General features: G+C 45.3%; 1 protein-coding gene across 1 annotated transcript in view; it reads right to left on the bottom strand.

Moving 5' to 3' along the window:
* The window catches only part of LOC123759068 (Rho GTPase activating protein at 102A), a 70972-nt gene that overhangs the window by 42517 nt on the left and 4631 nt on the right, over positions 1–23824 (bottom strand). The window contains 1 exon segment of the mRNA XM_069324831.1: positions 14374–14500. Within this exon segment, the coding sequence (XP_069180932.1) occupies positions 14374–14500 (127 nt within the window).

The following is a 23824-nucleotide window of genomic DNA, read 5'->3' as shown; positions in this document are numbered from 1 at the left end:
GTAGTTAAGACAAGGGTCTGTACTTGCCAAGACAACAAGCACATTGCAACAGCCTGAGCAACAACAAAAACAACAACAAAACAAAGACGGTAATATTCAGGGAGGTGCAACAGGAAGATTGGCATCGAATGGAGAGGTGGAGGAGCGACGGGGCTGACAGCCAGTGATGGATCGACCCAGTGATTAGCACTGTTATTGTCTGATCGCCCCCACCCGGCGTGGCCCGGGGCCCCCCCCACCCGGCGTGCCCGGGCCCCCCACCCGGCGTGGCCCGGGGCCCCCCCCACCCGACGTGGCCCGGGGCCCCCTCTCTCAAGCTCGCCACATCATCGTCATCACCTGCTCGCTGACCACCCTTATTTTCAGGTCTGGTGACGTCACCAGGCCGCCTGCACCACTCCCCACAAACTTTATATTGGTCAGGTTATTGACCTGAACCACTGCTGACCTGAGAGGTCTTGGGGGTGGGGGGGGAGGGGGTTGACCCGGGGGGGGGGGGGTAGGGGGGGGTTGAGGGTGCAGGCGGGGGTGTGGGGGGAAGGGTGTGGGAGGCAGAGTGTGGGGGGAGGGAGTGTGGGAACCGACCTGTGAGATTTATATTTATTTAATTTATATGAATTTATATTTACGTTAATTTATATACTTCGATAGCAATTTGTATAATGATAAGTGGACTGTATTTCTGCAATAATCTCATAATCTCACAAATCGATCCTCTACACATTAGGGGGGTTTATTAAATTAATATATATGCAGCCAATCAAACTACAGTATCTACATACATTAAAGAGGTTCCTTATCTTATAGTACAGCAGGTTAGTCCACCAGGTATAACTAGGGTGTAGACACCAAATTATCCTCTTTGAGGTAGCTTCCATATCACCCAGTAACTGGTGCACAAATCTTGCATCCTCGTCTTGACCTGTCAAAAGTGTGCTAGCTGTGAAGCCAGATACCTATATATGACAAGTATATCAGAGAAAACAGTACATGGAACATGAAGACCTGGCTTAATTACCTTTAGTTTGAGGCTTCCATGTGATCTAACCGGGTCACCCTATATAATGACATTAATGGCCACTAATGATAAATAATGGGTTTCGGAAAGAACACTTAACTTGATTTGTTGACAGCGTGTTGACAGATGGTACACCTTTGGTATCCATAACACTACGTCCAAGTAAAATTAACAGGAGCCGAATTTGCTCCCGTGTGAGCCTCTGGTCTCGTATAAACAATGGCTGCCCTCCTCCTCACTCTGACGCCTGGCTTACATTGTCCACATTTCAGAAAGTGATAGAAGGGTCACATTTACTCTACTTTAATATTGATAATTAAGTTAATTTATATAAGATGTTTTTATGATGGTAAAGTCCAAAGACTAATGTATTTAAGAATAATTCCCAGCAGAATAGCTGGTGAATTATAATAGTATGTGGTGATGATATCCCGTTTTCTTTAGATGGTAATTCCACTACAAGTTACGTTTTCTATGGGTAACTTGTTGGTAATACAGCTATTATCTGTATGATATTATTATATGGTGTCGGATTTTCCGACAGGGAGTGGGGGACAGAGGGGGTTGCAGACGGTGTGGGGGGGAGCAAACAGTGAGGGGGGGCAGAGGGTGTGGGGGGACAAGGGAAGACGGCCGCGAGCTGCCAAACTACGCTAAAAATAGCATGTAGAGTTAACAGTGTGTATAGTGCAAGTGAACAACAATGGCGCCCCCACAGTGGTGGTCACGAGGCTGTTACCCCCCCCCCCCCACAGTGGTGGTCACGAGGCTGTTACCCCCCCCCCCCAAAGTCGTGGTCACGAGGCTGTTACCCCCCCCCACAGTGGTGGTCACGAGGCTGTTACCCCCCCCTCACAGTGTTGGTCACGAGACTGTTACCCCCCCCCCACAGTGGTGGTCACGAGGCTGTTACCCCCCCCCCACAGTGGTGGTCACGAGGCTGTTACCCCCCCCCCCACAGTGGTGGTCACGAGGCTGTTACCCCCCCCCACAGTGGTGGTCACGAGGCTGTTACCCCCCCCCCCACAGTGGTCGTCACGAGGCTGTTACCCCCCCCCCACAGTGTTGGTCACGAGACTGTTACCCCCCCCACAGTGGTGGTCACGAGGCTGTTACCCCCCCTCACAGTGGTGGTCACGAGACGGACCTAAAGCCTCGCGCAGGCCACGGACCTAAAGCCTCGCGTAGGCCACGGACCTAAAGCCTCGCGCAGGCCACGGACCTAAAGCCTCGCGCAGGCCACGGACCTAAGGCCTCGCGCAGGCCACGGACCTAAAGCCTCGCGCAGGCCACGGACCTAAAGCCTCGCGCAGGCCACGGACCTAAAGCCTCGCGCAGGCCACGGACCTAAAGCCTCGCGCAGGCCACGGACCTAAGGCCTCGCGCAGGCCACGGACCTAAAGCCTCGCACACAACATGAAGATACAAACTAAAAACCAAAATTAACCGAACACATTGTACCAAGCACTAAATCGGCACTGGTGATGTAAAAACACAGTGGAAAGAGACTAATATTGGAGGTGGCACAGTTGGCTGTGCCGGGCTACTCTGTGGCGAGGGGGGGAGGGGTGCCATGCCCTTCTCAGGAGACTGGCACTATCGACTCAAGATCACTGTAAAGGTGCTCGGAGTGCAGTTGGCACCCATTGGTCTGATCGAGTGCCTAGCACAAGAACGGAGTGGAGTGCCATGTCCGTTTCTTGCAGAGTGATACAGACCTCACCGCAACTCACTCTCTCTGGGGGGGGGGAAAGAAAGAGAGAGAGAGAGAGAGAGAGAGAGAGAGAGAGAGAGAGAGAGAGAGAGAGAGAGAGAGAGAGAGAGAGAGAGAGAGAGAGAGAGAGAGAGATGAAGCTGGGAGATGAGAGATGTGTTGATAATTGTGCGAGTGTTTCATATGATGAGCTTCAGCTATGCTTTAGTCTCGTATTGTTCCTGTCGATTATCTCTGTGTTGCTGGACAGTAGAGCTCTGTGGCTTGTCAGGATGTGGCGGCGAATGAAGCCTTGTTGTTCATGCAAAGTTACGCAACTTGCAAGATATGTAGCCGTCCCGCTTGCGTGTTGACGTCTCCGAGCGCCGGGGGACCGCTTCCGTGGCCCCCGCGAGGTCTCGTACCTTAGTTACCTCAACATCACGTGAAGAAACTCTTAAATAGTAGAGCCATCATCTCGCCCGTTTGTTCTGGAGTAAGGCAGTCATTACACCCCCGCGACCAGCTTGAACAAGGCTGTTAGCTATCTCTGACCCATTGGAGCAAGGATATTGTAGGCCCTTTGACGTGCGCGAGCAAGATCATTTCCCTCTTATAAATCCATCAACCTACCTTGAGGTGGTGCTTCCGGGGCTTAGCGTCCCCGCGGCCCGGTCGTCGACCAGGCCTAAAGCCTTGGCAGAGTCCTGAAGTAAAGTCCTTTTACCTGAAGTAAACTAAATCATCCAACCTTCCATAATACAACCCTCAAACAATTGACTCGAGTTATCTCATCAACCGGGTGCTCCAATGTTGTCATAACAATGACATTATGTATGATGAGATCGTCGACACACTCCAGCGGGAGCCGATGGTGTTGAGCGGACCTGCGTGTGGGACTTGATCCTCGGTAGAGCGGAATGACAGCAAGGAGATGTATTTTTTTTTTGGTTTACATTTGTTGGTGCTATCTTGTCTGCCGGTACACCGGGCGACGACCACACGACCCTCCCGCCCTGGGACGGGAAAAACAAAATTACTGCCCAGCAACAACGAACGAACGACGTAACCGCAACGTTATTTGTACGCTGAAAAAAAAAGAGGATCGTAAAAGCGTGGATACATGGTGGTGGGTTGACTGAACAGCCTCGCGCAGTTATAACACACAAGAGTGACCTTGCTCAATTGGAATTTTGCCGCTTTCTTGGCCTCAGTCGAGATAAAACAGACTAAACGGCGCGTTCCACACCTGCAGCCACACACCCACACACACACACACACACACACACACACACACACAAACCTTCCAAAACTGGCCACATCACTTGTCCACACCCCACCACCACATCACCTTCGGGGAGCCAAGTGCTATCAAAGATGCCAATCAGTCGTTTACGAGCAAGGATTTACGAGCCTACGACTCTTGAGGGCGGACGCCCAGTTAGTGTGACGTGCTCGTGAACCTGGGTACAGATATAATGGAATACTTTATTAGAATCAGGAGTCCCAATCTCCTGTGGATTCCACCCCATTCTGGTCTCCGAGTGCATGATGAGAACTGACGAGGTACCCAAAACTTTTGCTCATAAAGAGGGAATTGATTACCATCTTGGACTGCCTCTGAGCACCCTGAGGGCAGCAATATTCCGGGAACATCAACAAAATCTCTTAGACTTGAGGCAAAGTGAAATTCACACCAGTTCCTCTATCATTCTATCACGCAGGAAGAACCGCTACAAGGTAGATGTTACCACTTCTAGGCTTAGGCTCGGCTACAAGTACCTCTTGTAGGCACTTGTACTGGGGACAACAGAGGTACCAGTACTGTTGTCCTAGTACCTCTGGGACAACAGAGAAAGTCTAGGCCAACAGGTTTTGAAGACAACCTCTGGGAGTCTGCAAAATTACTTCACAAAATGGAAACTGTCAGAAGAACCATTCAAATACTTCATGGCGTCACTATGTAGTCGAACGTGAAAACAAAAAATAGCGGAATTCAGAGATAACTTTATCAATGGCGTTGTTTAAGGCGTGCGTGCGCGCGCGCGTGTGTGTGTGTGTGTGTGTGTGTGTGTGTGTGTGTGTGTGTGTGTGTGTGTGTGTGTGTGTGTGTGTGTGTGTGTGTGTGTACTTCACTCATGATGTACTACCAGGAAACTGGGCCGAGAATTCCAAGAGAGGTGCCGCCCACTTGGGTGGGTGTGGCGCAGGACTGGTAACTGTGAAAGTGACTCACCGTCAACGTAAACAGTCTTGTATAGCGACTGTTCTCCGCCATATCTGTGATATAAAAAAAAAGAAAGATATGTATATTTGTATATATTTGTATATGTATTCACCTAGTTGTGCTTGCAGGGGTTGAGCTCTGCTCTTTCGGCCCGCCTCTCAACTGTCAATCAACTGTTACTAACAATTTTTTTTCACACACACACACACACACACACACACACACACACACACACACACACGAAGCAGCCCGTTACAGCTGTCTAACTCCCAGGTACCTATTTACTGCTAGGTAATAAGGACATCAGGGTGAAAGAAATCGGCCCATTTGTGTCTGCCTAGTCCGGGAATCGAACCCGGGCCACAGGATTACGAGTCCCGCGCGCTGTCCACTCAGCTACCAGACCCCCTTGCACCCCTTGATGTGTGTGTGTGTGTGTGTGTGTGTGTGTGTGTGTGTGTGTGTGTGTGTGTGTGTGTGTGTGTGTGTGTGTACTCACCTAGTTGTGTCTGCAGGATCGAGCATTGACTCTTGGATCCCGCCTAAAAAAAGAAAAAAACCCTGATCCATCAAGACATCCACAATGAAGATGGATTACCTTGCGACGATTTCGGGGCTCGTCGTCCCCGCGGCCCGGTCCCTGATCAGGCCTCCTGGTTACTGGACTAGTCAACCAGGCTGTTGGACGCGGCTGCTCGCAGCCTGACGTATGAATCACAGCCTGTTTGATCAGGTATCCTTTAGAGGTGTTTATCCAGTTCTCTCTTGAATACACTGAGGGGTCGGCCAGTTATGTCCCTTATGTGTAGCGGAAGCGTGTTGAACAGTCTCGGGCCTCTGATGTTGATAGAGTTCTCTCTCAGAGAGGATAACTAAAGCGTTTTCGCCTTTATATATATATCCCAATACACGACATAAACCACGCGATGTCAACACAATCTGTCATGATGACAGGCCTACTTAATTCTCTAATTAGTCCCGGAAACAATTAATGCGAGTTAATTCCATTGTTTTACAGGCTGAATTCAGCCTACAAAACTCTCTGAAGAGTTTCAGCCTACAAAACTCTGAATAGTTTCAGCCTACAAAACTCTCTGAATAGTTTCAGCCTACAAAACTCTCTGAATAGTTTCAGCCTACAAAACTCTCTGAATAGTTTCAGCCTACAAAACTATCTGAATCTATCATAGCTTAAAGGGAAAGTGGGCGGCGGAGGCTATTTGCCAACGAGACTATTTTGGTAAAGCGATGAACAGTTTACACAGCGGCTGCCTCTCCTCTTAGACACGTGAATATCGTTTAACAATAAATTAACTGTCGTTATTGGGGACAGGAAGCCTGCATGTAGTCAGGTAGAGCTATTAAAAGGGTGTAATCCACATCATATAGCTTCATGGTGTCTATATACTTGGCTCCTTTGATGAGCAGAGACTTCAGGTGAAAGGAAATGTGCCCAATCGTTTCTGTCGCGTCCAATTGAACCAGAGCCTCTCGGTTTTGTGTCGAGGACGTAGTTAAATGTGCAATTAAGATGCAACAATTGTGTACATATGCAACCGTACATATATGCGTACATATGCACAATACTAAGCGAGAGAGTCAACACTGAAGAAGTATCATTAACTGTATATTAGGGAGGCTTCTAAAGCAATTTTTTTTTAACCTAACTTAACCTTGGTTATCCTAAGTTAATCTAACTTACCCTTATCCTAATTTAACCTTACCAAGGATAATCTAATCTGCATTTATCTATCATATAATCCTCCAGCTCCTTCCTCACTTTAAGCTACCTGTAACCTAGCCTAACTTGTCTTAACCTAACCTAACTTGACCTGGTGTAACCTAACCTGGCCTGACCTAACTTGTCTAGACCTGATTTGACCTAGATTAACGAGTCTTGACTTGACCTAGATTAACGAGTCCTGACCTGACCTAGAGATTAACGAGTCTTGACCTGACCTAGAGATTAACGAGTCTTGACCTGACCCAGATTAACGAGTCTTGACTTGACCTAGATTAACGAGTCTTGACTTGACCTAGATTAACGAGTCTTGACTTGACCTAGATTAACGAGACTTGACCCGACCTGACCTGATCACAAAGGCATATGAGAAGCTATCAATCACTGGATGCGGCAGCTCCTGGTATGTGGTAAAGTGGTGTATGTGGGGCACTATGTGGTCGACCCCACATAGTGCCATCAACCGAACCACAGGGGTCAAGGGGCGTGGCCTGGTGTAAATGGTAGGGTCACCTTAGTGTATTGCAATAGAGCACACGCGCACACACGCGCGCGCACGCACACACACACACACACACACACACACACACACACACACACACACACACACACACACACACACACACACACAGAGCCCGATAGGCTCAGGAATCTGTACACCTGTTGATTGACGGTTGAGAGGCGGGACCAAAGAGCCAGAGCTCAACCCCCGCAAACACAACTAGGTGAGTACACACACACACACACGCACGCACGCACGCACGCGCGCACACACACACGCACGCACGCAAACGCACGCACACACGCACGCACACACGCACGCACGCACACACGCACGCACGCACGCACACACGCACGCACGCACTTCCGGGATGATTGCAACTTCTGTCCCTCACCCCTTACTTTGCCTCCCCTCCCCCCCCCCTCCCTCCCAGACCATTAATCAACACCCCTCCCTCCCTCCCTCTCCCACCTCACACTTCAGAAAGGCAAAATCTTGCATATATTTAAACGTAAACACAGATGAGAACACACTGATGAAGCACGATAAGGTGGCCAGAGACACGGGTTCGATTCCAATGTAGGACTTTCATATTATCTCTCTCACACACACAATATATATATATTTATATATATATATATATATATATATATCGTACCTAATAGCCAGAATGCACTACTCTGCCTAGTATGCAAGGCCTGATTTGCCTAATAGGCCGAGTGATTTTCGTAATTTTCAAAATATTGTTTAAAATTGGTTTATTTGAATATTATATTAAGAACATGAATTACTGACTTAGTTATGTTAACTTAGGTTATCTTGAGATTATTTCAGGGTTTAGCGTCCCCGCGGCCCGGTCCTCGACCAGGCCTCCTTTTTGTTACACATCCGTAGGAGCTGTCTCCTAGGGACAGCTGTCTAACTCCCAGGTACCTATTTACTGCTAGGTGAACAGGGCCATCAGGGTGAAAGAAACTCTGCCCATTTGTTTCCGCCTCCACCCGAGCGCTGTCCACTCAGCTGTTAAGGTAAAGTTAAGATAGGTCAGGTCATGTCATATTTCTTCGTTAGTTTTAACTCAAATTAAAAATAATGAACCCATATATAATGTAAAGCTTTAACATTTCATAAAAGAAAATCAGAAAAATATATAACTTCAGGAAAACTTGGTTTATTAGCCAAATCGGGCCTTGCATAGTAGGCCAAGTAGTATGTTCTGGCTATTAGATTATAATATGAAATTATATTAATATTATATATATATATATATATATATATATATATATATATATTTATATATATATATATATATATATATATATATATATATATATATTTATATATATATTTATATATATATTTATATTTATATATATATTTATATATATATTTATATATATATATATATATATATATATATATATATATATATATATATATATATATATATATATATATTTATATATATATATATATATTTATATATATATATATATATATTTATATATATATATATATATTTATATATATATATATATATTTATATATATATATATATATATATATATATATATATATATATATTTATATATATATATATATATATATATATATATATATATATATTTATATATATATATATATATATATATATATTTATATATATATATATATATATATATATATATATATATATATATATATATATATATATATATATATATATATATTTATATATATATATATATATATATATATATATATATATATATATATTTATATATATATGCAAACAAGCCTGAATGGTCCCCAGGACTATATACAACTGAAAACTCACACCCCAGAAGTGACTCGAACCCATACTCCCACAACTGGTATGTACAGGGACGCCTTAATCCGCTTGACCATCACGACCGGACATAAGGAAGTGATAGCCGAGGCTATATGAACCACTTCCCCGCCGGCACTCGGATGGTAATCTTGGGCATACCATTTTATCAGGCGTCCCTGTACATACCAGTTGTGGGAGTATGGGTTCGAGTCACTTCTGGGGTGTGAGTTTTCAGTTGTATATAGTCCTGGGGACCATTCAGGCTTGTTTGCATTTGTGTTCCTCACGTGTGCCCCAAAGAATGAGGTGATTTGATAAAATGCTATGCCCAAGATTACCATCCGAGTGCCGGCGGGGAAGTGGTTCATATAGCCTCGGCTATCACTTCCTTATGTCCGGTCGTGATGGTCAAGCGGATTAAGGCGTCCCTGTACATACCAGTTGTGGGAGTATGGGTTCGAGTCACTTCTGGGGTGTGAGTTTTCAGTTGTATATAGTCCTGGGGACCATTCAGGCTTGTTTGCATTTGTGTTCCTCACGTGTGCCCCAAAGAATGAGGTGATTTGATAAAATGCTATGCCCAAGATTACCATCCGAGTGCCGGCGGGGAAGTGGTTCATATAGCCTCGGCTATCACTTCCTTATGTCCGGTCGTGATGGTCAAGCTGATTAAGGCGTCCCTGTACATACCAGTTGTGGGAGTATGGGTTCGAGTCACTTCTGGGGTGTGAGTTTTCAGTTGTATATAGTCCTGGGGACCATTCAGGCTTGTTTGCATTTGTGTTCCTCACGTGTGCCCCAAAGAATGAGGTGATTTGATAAAATGCTATGCCCAAGATTACCATCCGAGTGCCGGCGGGGAAGTGGTTCATATAGCCTCGGCTATCACTTCCTTATGTCCGGTCGTGATGGTCAAGCGGATTAAGGCGTCCCTGTACATACCAGTTGTGGGAGTATGGGTTCGAGTCACTTCTGGGGTGTGAGTTTTCAGTTGTATATAGTCCTGGGGACCATTCAGGCTTGTTTGCATTTGTGTTCCTCACGTGTGCCCCAAAGAATGAGGTGATTTGATAAAATGCTATGCCCAAGATTACCATCCGAGTGCCGGCGGGGAAGTGGTTCATATAGCCTCGGCTATCACTTCCTTATGTCCGGTCGTGATGGTCAAGCGGATTAAGGCGTCCCTGTACATACCAGTTGTGGGAGTATGGGTTCGAGTCACTTCTGGGGTGTGAGTTTTCAGTTATATATATATATATATATATATATATATATATATATATATATATATATATATATATATATATATATATATATATATATATATATATATATATAAAGTTTGTGAGGGTACCACCTCTGGTGCCAATGTGGGGACCCATAGCCTCGGAGAAGAAAATAAAAAGTATTCAGAGGAGACCTTGTGGTTTCTCACTGAACACTAATATTATCTTCTCCTACCACCCCCATTCTTTTGTATGTACACATATATATTTACTTTATTTGAACTTTGTTACAAAAGAGGAGTTACATATGGGTTACAAAGATGGTTATCATAGGTTGTCGAGTTCCTCCAGCTCCTCATATGGCGGGCAGGAACCCTGGATGCAGTGCGCATTTCCCCTCTGTATCGCCACGCTGAGGCGCTGGAAAAGAAAGCTGGCAGCTCTAGGGTCCCTTGTTGTTTCAATGAGCCTAGAACCCAGTTCCTTCAAAAAACTGGTAGCACTTTTACCCCAGGCGCCGAGTGTCTCAGAAGCAATGGGGACAAAATTGAAGTGGTGATCCAGTTCTCTATACTTACAAGATTTGGCTGCTTCCCTGTGGGTGGCAGCGCCACCTGGTTGTGCAACACTGAGGTCAATGTAGGTGTTAGCCAGGGTTGATACGCACGTGTAGTCCCATACCAAATACTTGCCATTCTTCCAGGGGTTCACTGTGATACCATCCGGGCGACCAATAAGAGCATCAGAGTTACGGGGCGTTAGGTAACGGGGCTCTCTTTCAGCTGGGCATCCAGCTGTGGTGAGGCTCCTCTTGATGATGTCGTTAACTTCACTGTGCCTCGAGTGCCATCCCCCTGTGCTTTGGCAGAGTAGACCATGGTGGCCGTTCCTGTCAGCCACCACCTCGCCGCAAATACACCTATATCTGGTGTGGATTGGGGCAGCAAGGCGGAGGGCCACAGCAATTCGGAGGGCGTGTGGTGTGAGACGCGTGCCAGTTGCCGACATTGGGGTTGCTAACAGGAAATCCCCTGCATGTGGGGCTGCTACTGCTGTGAGGCGAGCATTGTCGTGTTGTGTTGTTGCAGCACCCAGGCACTCTGCAGCAACTTGGTCTACAATGGGGCCATCCCAGCTGGATTGCTTGTGGGCTTTTGGGGATGGTGGTTGAGGTGATTGGCCTGCACGAGAGGCCCACTCTGTGGCACAGCGTGTAAAATTGGGATCATGTACACCTGCCAGCTGATGTAAGTGGGCAGGTAGAATTTCCTTCACAAGGTCGTCGGATGCTGATAAGGAGGACAGGAAGGCTGGAACAGCGATTTGCGTTGCTGTTCGAACTCCGAGGCCCCCAAGTCTTACGGGAAGAGAGGCTTGTTTCCACTATAAGTCATCAAGAGAGGTTAAGGGCTTTTTCTAGCATTGATTTCAGTAACTGGTCATACTCAGTTTTTGGCTACTGTAAGATGGTGAACACCTCAGAAAGTAGGTTAACCTGGGGAGGGACAGACATCTGGTGATGAGGTAGAGTGCATCATCACATATATAATATAATATATATATATATATATATATATATATATATATATATTATATAATTATACACACACACATTTTGGGAGCAGTCTTTCTGTAAACAGATGTTGTTGAATGTGACCGAAAGGGTAAGATTAATGATTCTAGCATGATATATTCTCAATATTTCTTATGTTTATCTTCACTGTCGAGAGAAGTTGAAAAATTAACTCTCCAAAGTTCATTTTCATACTTTTGGTCTGACGCCCGGGGATCAATTTTGCGAGGCGTGTTTCACGTGGCCCCAACATGTGCGGTGATTCAGAATTACACTTCCAATATATTTGACACTACGCTGTGAACATGTTTACGGGCTATTCATGCCCGTGCCACATCTTGGGTGGCTTAATCTTCATCAATCAATCTGAACATGTGTTCTGATACACTATATCACCTCATTAGAAAGTACGAATGGTATATCTATATATATATATATATCTATATATATATATATCTATATATATATATATATATCTATATATATATATGTGACTGAAAACTCACACCCCAGAAGTGACTCGAACCCATACTCCCAGGAGCAACGCAACTGGTAACTACAGGGCGCCTTAATCCGCTTGACCATCACGGCCGGACAAAAGGAAGTGATAGCCATCCGTGCCGGCGGGGAAGTGGTTCAAATAGCTTCGGCTATCACTTCCTTTTGTCCGGCCGTGATGGTCAAGCGGGTTAAGGCGCCGTGTAGTTACCAGTTGCGTTGCTCCTGGGAGTATGGGTTCGAGTCACTTCTGGGGTGTGAGTTTTCAGTCGCATATAGTCCTGGGGACCATTCAGGCTTGTTCGCATATATATATATATATATATATATATATATATATATATATATATATATATATATATATATATATTATATAATTAGATAAATATACACACATACCAAAAGAATAGGGGTGGTAGGAGAAGAAAATATCAAAGTGTTCAGTGAGGATCCACAAGGTCTTCTCTGAGTACTCTTTATTTTCTTCTCCGAGGCTATGGGTCCCTACACTTGCAAAGAGGTGGTACCCCTTCTAGGTATTAAAAAAAAAAAAAAAAAAATATATATATATATATATATATATATATATATATATATATATATATATATATATATATATATATATATATATATATTTATTTATTTATTTTACCGACAGTGTTGGAATTTAGCAACAACAACAAAATAACGAATTTAGGGTTAATCTAGGGATAATTATATTGAAGCTGGATAATATTAACTCAAATATCCATACAGCAGGAAGCCAAATATATTAAATATCTTTTGGGGACATCAACGCGTGAACTGAGAAGAATTCAACCATTCAAGAAAATGCTCAGGAATTTTCAAGATTTTAAAAATTTTCAATATTCTGTCGAATATACAACGATATCAGTTATGAAAAAAAATCAATTGTTTTTTTCTAAATCTTCTAATGAAAAGAATAGATACTTTCTAAATCGAAGAGAAAACAATTTGAACGTAAAAAATAGCATATGCGAAATGCAGTTTATTAGTATTTTCTTTGAACAAAGACGCGACAAAAGACAACATCTTGATAGAATAGATGGACGAGATTCCCCTAATCTGAGGGAGATAATCACTGATCTGAAGGAGATTCTCACTGGACTTAAATTACTTAAATCCACCGAAAGTTTAGGTTGATTTTAAACGGATTTAAAATATTTAGCGCTGATGGATGTAGTTCCATCATAGCCGTATCAAGACCCTAAACTACAACTACCCAAATTTTGCCCTCAGGAAAGGGCGAAATTTGGTGCTTGTGTGGAGTACAAGACCAAATAAGAACTTTCTAATAGTTTTTTATTAGTTTTCCAATAGCTTTCTATTAGCTTTCTAATAGCTTTCTATTAGCTTTCTAATATATTTCTATTAGCTTTAACATCTGTCTCTCGGGGCTTCTTATACACAGCTGTTTTCACTTTCTGTAGCTGAGCACTTAATTATGTAATTATGACACGTTCCTCACCCTATCACACCGAGGTGCGAAGCTTCTGGTCGCCCGGAAACATAGTGACAACTGTTTATTAATATCAACAGATGTTTATCGATAGCAACAGGCGTTTACTGATATTTACTGATGACAACAGAGCTTATTGATGACAATTGAGTGTTTACTGATGGCAACTGAAGATTTATCGATTGTGCAAATTATTTCAACACACAATACTGTTATTAATGCTGCATATAATATTAATCCATAGTCTCGCAGCGTGATGGGTCAGGTCACCCAGCATTTAAATAACCACTTACGAAACCTATGCATCTTTTCTCAAGTTTGCTTAGTCTTCATTTATTTAACAGTTTACAAGCTGCGAAGCGCCTCGAGGTTGTCGTATAAACAATAATAATCTTGATCTGGGAAGTTTAAGAGCGCATAACCTGTTTAATAAATACAGACTAAGCTGCCACAATCGAGGAAAGATGCACAGGTTTCGCAAGTCGGACGCGAAATTGCTTTGTGAATCTTGGTCCAGTTCGTGAATAGACCTGAAGTGTAAATTTTTATACTAACCTTAGTGTTGTTTATCATTGAATTCGCACTGGCTTGCGGCAGAGGGAAGAGCAGAACAGTTATAACATGAATTAGTTGGTAAATGGAATCCAATCTACTAGTTGAAGATGCTTTGGCTTCATCAGCCTCTCGGTAGGGGCTGCCAGAGCCATATTTCTGTGGGCAAGGAAATTTGGCTTCATCTTCTCTTAAAAGACGATTTTTAATTAATAAAATTGGCCTCGGCAAACCTTCAAGGCCCCCTCCCCCCACGCACGCACGCACCGTTAATGCGGAAAAAGTTGACATTTATGATCCTAACTTTGACGACAATATTCTACGATAATCAATTGGTCCCCTGAGCTCACTTTGGTCTACCAGCTCAGAGCGTGCTAGGGAGGATGCTCAGAGCGTGCTAGGGAGGATGCTCAGAGCGTGCTAGGGAGGATGCTCAGAGCGTGCTAGGGAGGATGCTCAGAGCGTGCTAGGGAGGATGCTGGTTTAGAGGCCCGGGATCTTTGAATGAGACAGATGAAGATTCAACATTTTGAATTTCTGCCGTGGAAAGGAAATTGATGATTTAATGAATTTTGCAGAGACCATATAGTGGATGATGTGTGACCATTGATCTGGTGGGTGTGGGTGGGTGAGTGCGCGTATGTAGCCGAGAGTGTGGGGGTAGGTGTGGGTTGAATGGCTGTATTGAAACACACATACGTACGTATGACGTTATCCTGTATAGTATGATAACGGGGAACGGAAAAGGGGGGGGGGGGGGATGGATCCTTGCGTGTAGAGGAGTAGATATCCAGAGTGCCAGTGTTCAGGCTCTGGTAGACTTGGCACTACTACATGCTCTCAGGTACTCTCTCCCCCCATACCCTCAGGTACTCTCTCCCCCCTACCCTCAGGTACTCTCTCCCCCCTACCCTCAGGTACTCTCTCCCCCCCCCCTACCCTCAGGTACTCTCTCCCCCCCCCTACCCTCAGGTACTCTCTCCCCCCTTCCCCTACCCTCTGGTGGGTAGGGGACAGCACACATTTAGCTTCAATCACATTTCCTACAAATGAAGCAAACCGTTAAAAAATATGACGTATTACGTAAATAATGGCCGTCAGCTAGGCCTCGTTCCCGGCTGTTAGGTGGAGTGCGTACGACCCTCGGTCGGCTAAACAGTCGCCTTTTTAACGGAGTGACACATTGAGAAAATACGGCCTAGTCGTTCATCAGAGCACAGCGAAGATGATCCTCTCCTGTTTGGCTTCAAGTCACTTCAGGTACGTTTATGGAGACCTTAAAACGCCTCTCAAAAGGATAGAGTAGCTTAGGCTATTATTCGTATCCTTCGCCTCGTCTGCGCAAGCGTACTTCGCCTCGTCTGCGCAAGCGTGGCAGCGAGGCTGTTGGTATGTGTGGCATATTTAGCATCCCTCTGATACCGTTCTATCTCCCTCGCCTCCAAGTGCGGGCAGATTCCGTAGCCACCAGGACGCTGAGACCAATGTTTAAGATGTGTGGTGTGATGACCGATCACTACGAGGTGTAAACATTTCCCGCTCTCAGATCCAAGAGTCTTGTCGTCTGGTGTTGATGTTTGTGTTGGAGGTCATGATTACCTGTCTGTGGGAGGGAGGGAGGGTAGGGGTAGAGAGGGGGAGGAGGGGTAAAGAGGGGGTGGAGGGGTAAAGAGGTGGAGGAGCGGTAAAGAGGGGGAGGAGGGGTAGAGAGAGGGTAGGGGGGGGAGGGGAAGGTGTGATGCTTAAAGCAGATTGGGGAGGGGGGCATGGGGGGGAGAGGGAAGAGGGGGGTGGGGTGAGCAATCGCTCGTATTTACATCCATTTAAACTCATTCATGTGTCTAACCTGCGCTTGAAACACTCCACAGTTCCCACATCTTCTCTGACATGTAATTTGGTAATTTGTTGCGCTATTTCAAAAAAACAGTATTTACCCAGGGCTTTCCTGATTTTTAAGTTATCTAATTTATATAAATGTATTTAATTACTACAGAGAACTGCGTGCGAAAAGGATTTCGAGGCCAGTCGACTCTAAGACACGATAAAAGTGGTGAAACAAGATTCACACCACCACAGAGGTAAGAAAACACATTAGAGCATCTTAGAAGGGAAGTATCAAGGGGAAAGCGCCAAGCCACTACGACTATATAGCACTTGGAAGGGGTCAGGATAAGGATTTGGAACGGAACGGGGGAAAGGAATAGTGCCCAACAACTTAGATGGTCGGGGATTGAACGCCGACCTGCATGACGCGAGACCGTCGCTCTACCGTCCAGCCCAAGTGGTTGGGCTGGACGGTAGAACATCACACAACAGGAAGATGTCATGAAGCAAGGAGGAGAAGGAGGAGAAAGAGGAGGAAGGAAGAGGAAGGAGGAGGAGCAACAATGCACGGAAGAGAAATAAAACAGAAGAAGAACCACACTGTACATTAAAAAAAAATTAAAAAACGAGTCTACAGAAATTGTGGGACAGTGGTTCGAGCCCCCGAGCCAGAATAACATAGCACCACAAGCCAAGGATCAGTCAAGAGCTCCCCCTCCCCCTCCCCCCCACACACACACCTCATCAGGATGAGTGTGAACCCAACCTACAGTAACGAGAAGGTCGCTGCCATGACTCTTAAACTGACTCTCGATAAGAGGAGAAAAAAATTGACTTTTTTTCTTATTACAATGACAGGGTCTTAGTAATAAGACGCTGCATATGACCCATGATTCTGACCCATGACACTCTCTCTCTCTCTCTCTCTCTCTCTCTCTCTCTCTCTCTCTCTCTCTCTCTCTCTCTCCCACTATACCCACTGTAGATCTAATCCAGTACTCTGCCATACAGTTGTATAACTGGTCACATTAACAGTGACTGTCGGGAAATAAGAGGCGGGTGTCTAACCTTGGCCATATCTTGGTCCATACGGGTCAAGACGCGCGTGTCTGGCCATATCTTGGTCCATACGGGTCAAGACGCGCGTGTCTGGCCATATCTTGGTCCATACGGGTCAAGACGCGCGTGTCTGGCCATATCTTGGTCCATACGGGTCAAGACGCGCGTGTCTGGCCACACCCTGAACGCTGGGTCATATCCCTATCCTGCTCGCTGGATTTGATCGTATATATAGCACATTAATGGGATTTTATTGTGCGTGGATAAAGAGGGATAATTATAGTATGAACTTAATATGATTGTTAGACTACAACAGTACAAAGATTGCTAAAATAAACAAATATTATTTCGAATAATTTAAATATATAAAAGCATATCAATATGCAAGCAATGCTATGTTTATATGTATATATTTATATATATAAAATATAAAAACGTGAAATACTGGATATAAATTGAATAAATTTTGATTCGGAAAAGACCTGGGTAAATACCGGTTTGGAAACAGTTGATGATTCATGGTAACAAATGATAAGCGTGGGGGATAGCTGGACTGTTTCAAGCGTAGGTTAGACATACGTATTAATGCGTTTGAGTGGATATAACTCTTAGCTGCCAATCATGTGCTAATAGGCCCTTCAATCTTATCACTATACCTACTACCACAATCCCACCACCCACCCGCTACCAGCAAGACCACCCACCAACCAGACACACACTTTGTGGTACCAAAATCCCTCCCTGAACACCCATATCATTACTCAAGACCAATCAACGTCGAGGCTTCAGTACACACATGAGAAGGCAGTCGCCCATTGGTTCATCTGAAGGTGACGTCACCCGTGTTTCTTTCCTCCAGCCAATCACAACAAAGTTGGCCTTGTTCTGTGGGCCGCGTTACTGATCTTCGTGGCCCTCAGAAGCCATTAATAAATGGAAGGTATATATATATGTGCCTAAGACTATATTAATACCAAGGGGGACCTATGATGCTATATGGAGGGGGGGTTGTGTTGTGAGGGGGGGGGGAATTGGGGGTGGTGGGGGGTGGTGGGGGGGGTATGGGGGGAGTGGGGGATGTGGTGGGAGGGGGTTACGGTAGGGGTTGTAGGAGTTATAACTGACAATGCACAGAACAAATCACTATTTACTGACGCAGGGAAGAGCCTCATTAAGTTCAATGGAATGAGGAACATGGCGACCAATCAGCGCCCGAGATCATACGAGACGCTGGATGCCGATTGGTTCACAAAACACTCCAACCATTGTCGAGAGTTGGAAGCTAATTGGTCCAAGAACTACAGCAACGAGGACGACCAATCACAGTACGAGGTAAGGACAATCAGAGACGTGCTCGATCATAACTGGAATGGTACACCTGGGATATACCTGGAGCACGTTTCGAGAGTTGTTATATTACCCAATCCCAGGTTTGGGGGCCAGGGCTTGGGGGGGCCAGGCTTGGGGCCAGGCTTCGGGCCAGGGGCCAGATTCACGAAAGCACTTACGCAAGCACTTACGAACGTGTACATCTTTCCTCAATCTTCGACGGCTTTGGTTACATTTATTAAACAGTTTACAAGCATGAAAACTTGCCAATCAACTGTTGTTATTGTTATAAACAGCCTCCTGGTGCTTCGGAGCTCATTAACTGTTTAATAATTGAAAACAAAGCCGCCAAAGATTGACAAAAGATGTACAGGTTCGTAAGTGTTTGCGTAAGTGCTTTCGTGAATCTGGCCCCAGGCTTGGGGGCCAGGCTTGACTGCTGCTGATGATGTGATTTAAAAGGTTTTTGCTTGGAACAGTTTGAATTCCCACATGTGCGTCCCAGACCCCCCCCCCCCCCAACAGGACAAAAAAATTATAGTCGTAGTCATATATATATATATATATATAACCCCCCCCCCCACCAAACGACAGAAGACCCAGACAGGAATATGATCGAAACAACATGGACACCATCAATATATTAGAGAGCAGCTTCTGTTGCTAGCAGCAATGGATCTGGACTACTAATCATGGGAGACTTCAACCACGGGAAGATAGATTGGGGGAACAGAGACCCACATGGAGGACCGGACACATGGAGAGCTAAGCTGCTGGACGTGGCAACAAGAAACCTTCTAAGCCAACACATCAAGGGACCGACAAGAATGAGTGGAGAGGATGAGCCAGCTTTGCTTGATTTAATATTTACCCTAAATGAGTCGGATATGAGGGAAGATAAGTTGGAAGCACCCTTGGGAATGAGTGATCATAGTGTATTGATCTTTGAGTACTTGGTAGAGCTAGGATTTATCTCCCCCCAAAAAGAATTGGGAAACAAAGTGCTGGCGTACCGAAAGGGAAATTATGAGAAGATGAGAAAATTCCTAAGGGATATACCATGGAACACAGAACTCAGAACTAAGTCCGTACAAGACATGGACTGTCACCCAAAAGTGTCAGGAGGAGGTAAACAGGTTTATCCCGGCTCCAGAGGAAAAAAAACGAGAAGCAAAAGAAGAATCCATGGTTTAATAGGACATGTATGAAAGACTACGCGCGAATTAAACCTCACGTCACTGGGTGACAAGAGTTAGAGAGGACATGATCACCACATACAAGATTCTCAGAAGATTTGATAGGGTAGATAAAGACAGACTAACACAAGGGGGCACACGCACTAGGGGACACAGGTGGAAACTGAGTGCCCAAATGAGCCAGAGACATTAGAATGATTTTATTTCAATGTCAGTAGTAGACAAATATAATGCATTAGGAAGTGATGTGGTGAAGGCTGACTCCATACACAGCTTCAAGTGTAGATACGAGCCCAGTAGGTTCAGGAACCTGTAACATTAGTCGATTGACAGTTGAGAGGCGGGACCAAAGAGCCAGAGCTCAACCCCCGCAAGCACAACTAGGCAAGTACAACTCGGTACGTACATGTGCGTCAACCCTGTGAACTTCTCTCTATGACCAGCGAGCGCCAACTGAAGCATAAACAGTATGACAAGGCGAGGCTCACAGCCCGCCACCACCGCGGGAAATGTTTGACCGGAGGGTAAACTCCCCCCACACCATTCCTCTTACCCCGTGTCGACACCCAGCCACGGACACCCCACATTAATACGTGCCCTCACCACCACAACATTATGCCCAGCGCCACCAGGGGTATCCGTGGGCAGGTCTGCGCCACCAGGGGTATCCGTGGGCAGGTCTGCCTCCACCAGGGGTATCCGTGGGCAGGTCTGCCTCCACCAGGGGTATCCGTGGGCAGGTCTGCCTCCACCAGGGGTATCCGTGGGCAGGTCTGCCTCCACCAGGGGTATCCGTGGGCAGGTCTGCCTCCACCAGGGGTATCCGTGGGCAGGTCTGCCCCCACCATGTGCTTTTGACTGTGACGCGGACACACGGAACTAAATCCTGGAAACACGACTCCTCAGGCAGTTGTCTAGTATTAACGGCTATGATTATTAAGGTTGGTTATTGTTGTGTGCTGGTGGTGAATGACAATAGTTGTGAGTCGTGCGGCCCGCCCTCATCAACACAGCGGCCCGCCCTCATCAACACAGCGGCCCGCCCTCATCAACACAGCGGCCCGCCCTCATCAACACAGCGGCCCGTCCTCATCAACACAGCGGCCCGTCCTCATCAACACAGCGGCCCGTCCTCATCAACACAGCGGCCCGTCCTCATCAACACAGCGGCCCGCCCTCATCAACACAGCGGCCCGCCCTCATCAACACAGCGGCCCGCCCTCATCAACACAGCGGCCCGTCCTCATCAACACAGCGGCCCGTCCTCATCAACACAGCGGCCCGTCCTCATCAACACAGCGGCCCGTCCTCATCAACACAGCGGCCCGTCCTCATCAACACAGCGGCCCGTCCTCATCAACACAGCAGACCGCCCTCATCAACAACGGTCAAACGTTCATTCCATGCAACCGACAACACCCCCCCCCCCCCCGTTTATGAATCAAAACCATTTTACAATTCATACAATTGCAGACCAAAATAATGTAATACGAGAGTACCGATTGTAAACACAGCGAAAACACTGATGAATGCCTCTTTAAGAACGTCTAAATGTTTGAACGTTCACAGTACAAATGTCAAACGTATTCCATTCACAAACAGCTGGTGTCTTGGTGTAGCTTAATATGCATTTGGCCCTTTATGATGAGGACTGGGCTCCCAGTGAGAGCAGAGGTCTGCTAGGGACTTGAAGAGTGTTCCTTGTATATACTATGCTAGACTAGTATACACTCGGCTCTAGTCCCTAGCCCACGTACAAGTGTACTTGTTTCTGAGCCTATTACCCTAATCAGCTCTATCATATCTACATGTGAAGCTGTGTATGGAGTCAGCCTCCACCACATCACTACTGAATGGATTCTATCTGTTAATTATTCTGACACTGAAAAAGTTCTTTCTAACGTCCCTGTGGCTCATTTGGGTACTCGGTCTCCACCTGTGTCCCCTTGTTCGCGTCCCACCAGTGTTGTGGTGGTGGGAAGCGGGTAGTGTGGGGAGGGGGGGGGGGAGGTTGTAGTTACCATGACATAACTATTCTCTAATAAAGCTGTATAGCTCACTTTATGTCATATCCTGGAATATTGTACATAAACTAGTGCTTACATAGAGTACTTGAAGTGTTACTTAATAGACTTAAGTAAAAGTGAAAAATACCCATAGAAACCAACTAATTTAATATATATTAATGATCACCAGATATTTAACACATCAGAGAGACTGTGTGTATATTATATTTGACAAGCGTCTTAAAGATGTAATAAACTGCCTGATGAACTTCTTCGTTTCCTGCACTGTGAATGGCCAACGACCACTGTGGGAACCTCGTTCGCACACGTTAAGGACCAATTCCCGCGCGCGTGTGCGTGTGTGGCCGGAAACGAGGCGAAGGGTAATGATACATCTGAACCCAAGAGGTGCATAATGGGCGTCTTGTCCTCTCGTGGAGCACTTGAGAAGTGACCGCACCAAGTGGCTGGGTGCTCCTGTACACAAACACCGCCACTTGAGAGGCTCAAGCTCATGTGGGAGATGAACGGGAGGCTTGAAAATTTGCCTGGTGGTGTAGTGGAAGCTGAGCGTAGTCCCGTACGGTTTGTAAATATCATTTTTTAGGTGTGTGTGGTCTATTAAGGTTTTTCTGTATATATAATGAAGACAATATGCTACACGTATATAGTGGCGTGGGGGACCTAGTATAGGGGGCGTGAATACTTAACTCAGTGACTTTAAAGAAAAGTTGGAGACACAAAGTTCCTTGCTCTCCCGCCGCGAGAACAAGGCAAGATATCAGACAATGAGGTGAAGATAACACACACACACACACGTTATGATGACAGGTGTCTGGGCAGTGGTACAGGGCGCAAGTGAATGGTCAAGAATGGGAGAAATATAGTGAGGTGGAGACTATATGATGGTGACGACCACACATTAGTCGTCGGGACTCATTCAGCACCGCTCCTGTGCCAGGTAAGTCCACTACGGGCTCACCATAGCCCGTGCTACTTGGAACTTGTTCCGAGTAGCTGAATCTATAACAACATTAGTCGTCCACATGGAGGGCTGGTCCAGAGAGAGATCCACCCAGGTGTTTAACCTACAATACAGCGACAACTCTTCCACCTGACTCTAGGCTGTCACGAGACCCTAATATTTACCCCGAGAGGCAAATCTATACCTTTGTTTGGAACGCAACTTTCGAGATGCAAACGCCATCTAGTGGAGAGGGGAAAAAAACAAATCCTGGTTTGTTTTTTCTACCACATTCGTGGTCATAGTTCAAACAGTGCTTACCAGAATGTGTAAGTTTCCCCTCTGACCTACATGGGTGTTAATATTGAAGCTTTCTAAGCCTATGTAGAGAGTTATTGAGCTGTCCACCACAGTTGGTGATTTTAGGAGCTTTTTACACTCTCAGATTATAATTACGAAGTCAATCCTGGCCTTAACATATCCGGTATATCATCAAGTGTTCAGGTACATCAAGTGATCCACTGTTCAGATAATATCTTAACCCAGGAGGTCGTAAGTCGGTCAGTTTAAGACATGATACAATATAACCCAAGAAATGTATCTCTTTCACAAAGGTGACACACATGATGTATCCGACACTGGAGTTTTGAGACAGCTGCCAGACACGTCTGTATCTGTCGGAAAACCCGCCACCATTTACTAAAATATAATACAATAGGCAGATAATAATGCTGCTTGGTTGTATAAATAAATGGACTCATAGAAAACGAGATTTCCACCCGTTGGAAAACGAGATATCAATGCCATGTTGCCATTAATTTCACCAGCTAATTCTGTTGGGAATTAAACTTAATACAGCAGTTTTTGGACTTATCATAAAAACATCTCACTTGAATTAACGTAATTATTAGTACCAAGAGTAAACGTGACCTTTCTACCACTTCTTGACATCTGGACAAGAGAGCCAGAAGCCAGATTCACGAACCAGTTACACAAGTACTTATGATCGTGTACATCTTTCCCTAATCTTTGATGGCTTTGTTTACATTTATTAAACAGTTTAACAGCATGAAAACTTCCCAATCAACTGTTGCTATTGTTATAA

This window comes from Procambarus clarkii, chromosome 15 (genome assembly GCF_040958095.1).
Source record: "Procambarus clarkii isolate CNS0578487 chromosome 15, FALCON_Pclarkii_2.0, whole genome shotgun sequence".
Classification (NCBI taxonomy): domain Eukaryota; kingdom Metazoa; phylum Arthropoda; class Malacostraca; order Decapoda; family Cambaridae; genus Procambarus; species Procambarus clarkii.
This window is presented reverse-complemented; position numbering and strand designations above follow the sequence as displayed.